General features: G+C 43.6%; 1 protein-coding gene across 1 annotated transcript; it reads right to left on the minus strand.

The window, feature by feature from the left end:
* Positions 1-858: 858 nt before the first annotated feature.
* On the minus strand, positions 859-5308 carry GJA10 (gap junction protein alpha 10; the record flags this gene model as incomplete). The annotated part of the gene is given in 4 exon segments (XM_081044542.1): positions 859-897; positions 3876-4445; positions 4449-4702; positions 4705-5308. Coding segments are annotated over 4 exon segments (1467 nt in total).
* Between the last annotated feature and the right edge of the window lie 417 nt (positions 5309-5725).

The raw sequence follows: 5725 nt of genomic DNA on the forward strand, positions 1-5725 counted from the left end.
ATCTCAGACCTCAGACAGTAACGACCGGTCAGTCAGCCTCACGTACTGGCTAATCAGTGCATAGCACAGGGCCGTCCGTGTCTCTATGCTCCACAAGAAGCATTAGTGCTTTTTGACGCTCCTTGCCTGGGTGGCTCGGGACCACGGGGAGAGCACGGAGGGCAGGGTCACTCCCCTGGAAGTCCAGAATGAGATGCCGCCCGGCACCCGTTGGCCCCCAGCCATGGCCTCACCACGGACCCTGCCTGATCTCAGCAGAAGGATAAAGTAAAACCCTGCAGTGCGAGTGTTTGCCAGTATTGTAATGAATATTTCATGTCACGGCATTTATGAACAAAAATCCAGCTGGTTCATCCCCAAGAAATGTACTGATAAGAGGAAATGAACAAGTTTCTCATTAACCGCTCCTTTACCGACAGGAAACTCCTGCGTTGCTCTGGACCCATGTTCAAGGGTCCGAATTGCTGCTGCTGCTGCTGCTGCTGCTGCCGCCCCTGCCACAGAGTTACGGTGTTCTGTCAGCAACACGTCCCACTGGGCTGCTGGGTAAGGAAGGGTAGCCATAGCCCAATCCTTCCCACCTCGGGGTGACCGCAGCTCTTAGCCCTAGGTTTCCCTGATGGTGCCCACTTCCTGCCTGCCTGAGCACCAGACCTGCAGTGAGGCCGGGCCCCATCAGGGAAGGGGCTCCTGTGCTGGGGGAACCCAGCTAGAGCACCCTGAACACACCCATCATCTGGTAGGTGTCTGGAGGGGATGGTTCCAGCAGCTTTTCCTGCAGTTTGAGCTGACAAGGTACAACTTTTCTCCTGCAGATGTCAGCTGCTCTGGGTCCATTTTTCTGGTCCCAGGCATGCATTATTTTTTCATAATAGATGAAAGTTCTAGAAGTATGTTCTGAAAGAGGAAACAAAACAAAATAGACTCCAAGGGCTTGTAAAAGTCAGCCCTGCCCTCCCACCTGGGGCTCTATGTATGTCACAAATAGCAAGGATCCTATTAAAACCCACGGCACAAGACAGTTCTCCCTGTGTTGCTCCAGAGATGAACGCCCATTTAAGAGATTCTGTTGCCTGACAGCGTTACTGTGAAATAGCTGAATCCCACCTGCCATCTCCTTCTCCAGCCATTGTTTTGTCCAAAATCCAGGTCTCAAACTATTAGGTTGGTGCAAAAGTAATTGTGGTTTAAAAGGTAAAAAACAATTGCAAAAACGCAATTACTTTTGCACCAACCTAATAAAAATCCAACCTTTTTCCGAAATTCTGTCTTTGTCCCTTCTACATTTAACCAGATTTTTGACACTGTATAATGTGGAAGGGAACATTGATCCAAATGTGGAACATAATGTTCTATTTTGTAAGGACCTATCTTTGATCCTAAAAATATGCTAAACTTCAGCTGCCTTGCATGGGGAGAGCAAGCAGCAGCCGTGAGGTACAGGAGAGAAAGCTTGGGTTGCGTCAAACAGGCTTGGTATAAAATTCCAGCTCATTCACTCGTCCAATAAATATTAATTTTTGTCCCTGCTATATCCCAAGGACTGTGCTTCACCACATCCTAATTGTATGACTGTGGCCAAGTCATCTGTTTCCTTATCCATAAAATGGGAATAACCACAGGCCTGTAATAAGGAAGCCCGTGGCAGTGTCTAGGCCACGCCCTTAAAAAATCACACCCTTAAAAAAGTGGGTTTCTTTCCTCTTCTTCTTCAGAGTTTTTGATCATTGATATAGTATGTAAACTTCTCAGCCAAAGGGTTCAATAAATTATAACAACCACCCTCTCTACACCCATCTAATGACCCTTGTTAATGATGTTGAGTTAAAAAAGACCTTCCCAAATTAGACAATCTAGAAATAACAGAGATTTTAGATTTAATATAATATTAGAATTTTTTTTTTTTTTTTTTTTTTTTTTTGTTGAGAGCCCACTGGCCCATGTGGGAATCGAACCGGCAGCCTTCAGAGTTAGGAGCACGGAGCTCTAACCGCCTGCGCCACCGGCCGGCCCATAATATTAGAATTTTTAAGATGCCATAAACAGGGATAAGAGACAAGCAGACTGGGAGAAAATATATTATATTACATTATATTATGCTATGTTACGTTATATTATACATAAAATCGAGGTAGAATGATTCCTACTCAAGGTGTGGCTTCAGTGCATAACAAAATACCTCTAAACTCATAGGAGATATGAAACGGGGGTAGAAGCATTCGCCATTACTCACACAAAGAATGAAACAAAGGAAAAAGCAAGTATGTGAGCTCAATCAAGTGAGCTCAACTGAGAACTTCCCCCTATACATTTGGAACAGTTGTTGTTGTTTTTAAATGGAAAAAAGCTGCTAGGAGCAATGGGTAAAACAAGTGTCATCCTTTCCTTCCAGAATTGAGAAGAACCCACAACAAATATCCTTTATGTCTTACAATGACCGGGAAATGTTTATTGCACAATGACTTTTGAGATAATAGAATTAAAATCAATACCATATTGATTTTAGTCTTTGAGAAATATATCCCCAAATATTTGTATATGACTTTTAAATGCCAGCGCTATTAAAACAATGGAGCATACCCTCCTTCCTTAGCTAGACAAGGGCAACGCAAGGTTACAAATGATCCTGCCTCTGATCCATTTTCCACACTGCGACAGAAAGAGCTTTTTTCTAAAGTGCGACTCTGATCCAATCACTCCTGGGCTGCGTGTCCTCCATTCATCTTCCATTGCCTCCCTTCGTGGCCTGCGTGCTCCTTCTACAGCCCCCTCCCTCCACAGCCCTCTGCCACCCTGTGCTCCAGCCATACACGGCTCCCCACGTAGCTCTGCTATGGCGCACCTCTCACCCTTTTTCTGTGGTGCTCACTCTACTGGGATGTACCCCACTCCTCCCAGGTTTGGAAAACTCACCACATCTTTGAAGACTCAGTTCAATAGTCAATTCAACTATGAAACTTCTAGAAGATGTGGTAATTATACACAATGGGATATTACTCAGCCAAAAAGGAATGAAATCGTATTGTTTGCAGCAGCATAGATGGATCTAGAGGGTGTTAGGCTAAGTCACACAGAGAAAGGCAAATACCATATGATTTTATATATATGTAGAATCTAAAAAACCAAATAAACACACAAACAAAACAGAAACAAACTCATAGATATAGAGAACAAACTGATGGTTACCAGATGGGAGGGGGTTGGGGGCTGGGCGAAAAAGGTGAAGGGATTAAGAAGTACAAATTGGCAGTAACAGAACAGTCACAGAGATGTAAAGTACAGCACAGGGAATATAGTTACTAATATTGTGATAACTATGAATGGTGTCAGATGGCTACTAGACTTACTAGGGGATCACTTCATAAGTTATATAAACATCTAACCACTATTGCTGTACACTTGAAACTGATACAATATTGAATGTCATTTGTAATTGAAAAGTTTTTTTAAAACTATGAAGGTTTTCTTGACCCCTCCATCAACAAGTGACAATTCCTTCCTTTGCCCACCTATCTGCTCTAACATGGCACCTCACACTCGATCACATTTACATGTTGACCTGCCTAACTTTCCCATCTATTAATAGGTTCTGAGTCCTCTGATGGCAGAGATGGTATTTTATCCATTTGCATACCCAGCACTTATAAGATAGATTGATATAGAGTAAGTTTTGAATAAGTTTATTTTATGAGTTGAATTTAACTGAATGTACTGAATGAATCAGCTCTCCATAAATTAACCTCCCTCTTCTTCTTTCCCTTTCAACACAGACAGATACACACCAGGAAGGATGAAAGGGAAGGCTAAGAAGTGGCCAGAGTGGAACACCTCTTGTGATAGTTCCATGATCAGTCAGTCTGTCTGTCTTTACTTACCATTGATGTTCTGTGCCCAGTGGATGAAGGCAGAAGTGAGGGGCTGTTTTCCCGGTGAGGAAAGTTCAAGCAAGAGCTATCCCGAGAACTGGAGCTTTCTGAGTCACTGTGCCGCTGTACCTTCTCAGACAGCAATCTGGACAGAAAGCTGGCCTTGCGACTGCCCAAGCAAGATCTGTCTGTCCAGACCCCACTCTCTCTTATGCTGCCATTGCTGTTTCTGCAGTGACTGTGCAAATGTGTAAGAGGCTCCTCTGAGGGTGGCAGGTCCTGAGACTTCTCCCAGGTTCCTATTGCATAAGGCGGACAGTGCTTAGGAGCCATTGTTGCAGCTAGCCAAGACTGGGACATTGTTAGGCCAAAGGAGGAATGGTCTGGTCGCTGTCCCGGGTGCTGAAATCTAGCAAAGCCATCCCAGGACCATGGGCTGTGGACATGGAGCTGTCCACTGTGCTGATCCTTCTCAGCCCAGTCTTTCCTACTGCGGCAAGGGTCTACCACTGGTTGCCTGGGCTGTGGGATTTGCCACAAAGTTTTAGACTTTGGCACATTGACCTGGATGACTTGCTGTTAATTGTTGGCTTGAATTACAGAGATTCTTTCAGACAAGGGGATGCAAATCCTACACTGCTGCAGCACTGAATATTTTTTCATGTGGAATGGAGGGCCCATTTCATCCTCTATGCCCTCTCTGCTGGACTTCTCGTAAAGTGCCCTCATGATTTTTCTGATTCCCAGATGAAATATTTCTAGTACATTAAGGAACAAAGAGATGGCTGCAATGGTGTGCATAAAGAGCATGAAAATGGTTTTCTCTGTGGGCCTGATACAAAGCAATCCACTGCATTGGGGCATGGAGGTTGAGTGGACTTGTAGAGGGGGTGCATTTGAAACCCATAGATAATATATAGGCCTATCATAAACCCTACTTTCAGCACAGATCTAATCAAGATGTGTAAGATATAAGTATGCAGCAGACAACCTTTCAGAGGGACTTTATGGATCCTCTTCTGCTTCTCTAATCTTCTCAGTTCTCTATCTATCCTTTGTTGCTCCTCCAATTCAAGCCCTGGATTCTCCATGTGGGCTCTAAGGTGTGACTTTTGCCTCTGCCTCTCCTTTTCAAAAGCTCTGATTGTATAAAGGGCATGGCCCATATGCACCAGAAAGGGAGAAGACACAAAGATGATCTGTAAAACCCAGAACCTGATCAAAGAAATAGGGAAAGCATCATCATAACAGATATTGTTGCAACCTGGCTGCTTGGTGTTGCAAGCAAATGCTAACTGTTCATCATCCCAGACATCTTCAGCAGCCACACCAAATACCAGCATTCGGAAAATGAAGAGGATGGTCAGCCAGTTTTTCCCCACTATGTTTGAGTGGGAGTGAACTTCCTCTAGGATTCCACCCAATAAGTTCCAGTTTCCCATGGTAAGAGACTAATGTCTGAAATATAAAGAGAACACTGGGGTTAAGAGCACCCATGGATGTAATGTATAAAGACACAGGCTCATTAATACAGTAGGTTCTTTTTTCACATCACTAAAATTATGAAGGATTTTTCAACCCTAATATTTATGGCCCACACCTGATGAAATAGGATGGTTCCAAGGAATATCAGTTTCTGAAAGAAAAAACAAAATACTAACGACCCAAGAGAAGAGAAGATCCTCTTCTCTCCCACATAAATTTGACTGTCATTCTAGAATACTCCTTGGCTTTCATATTTGTACAATGCATTCTTTTTCACAGTTTTGCTCATTTTTCTACCCATCTGAGATATCCATTTACCATACATCCTACATGATTTTAAACTTCCTCCAGGAAGTTTTCCCTAGCCATCCCAA

This window comes from Rhinolophus hipposideros, assembly GCF_964194185.1.
Source record: "Rhinolophus hipposideros genome assembly, chromosome: 3".
NCBI classification, from domain to species: Eukaryota; Metazoa; Chordata; class Mammalia; order Chiroptera; family Rhinolophidae; genus Rhinolophus; species Rhinolophus hipposideros.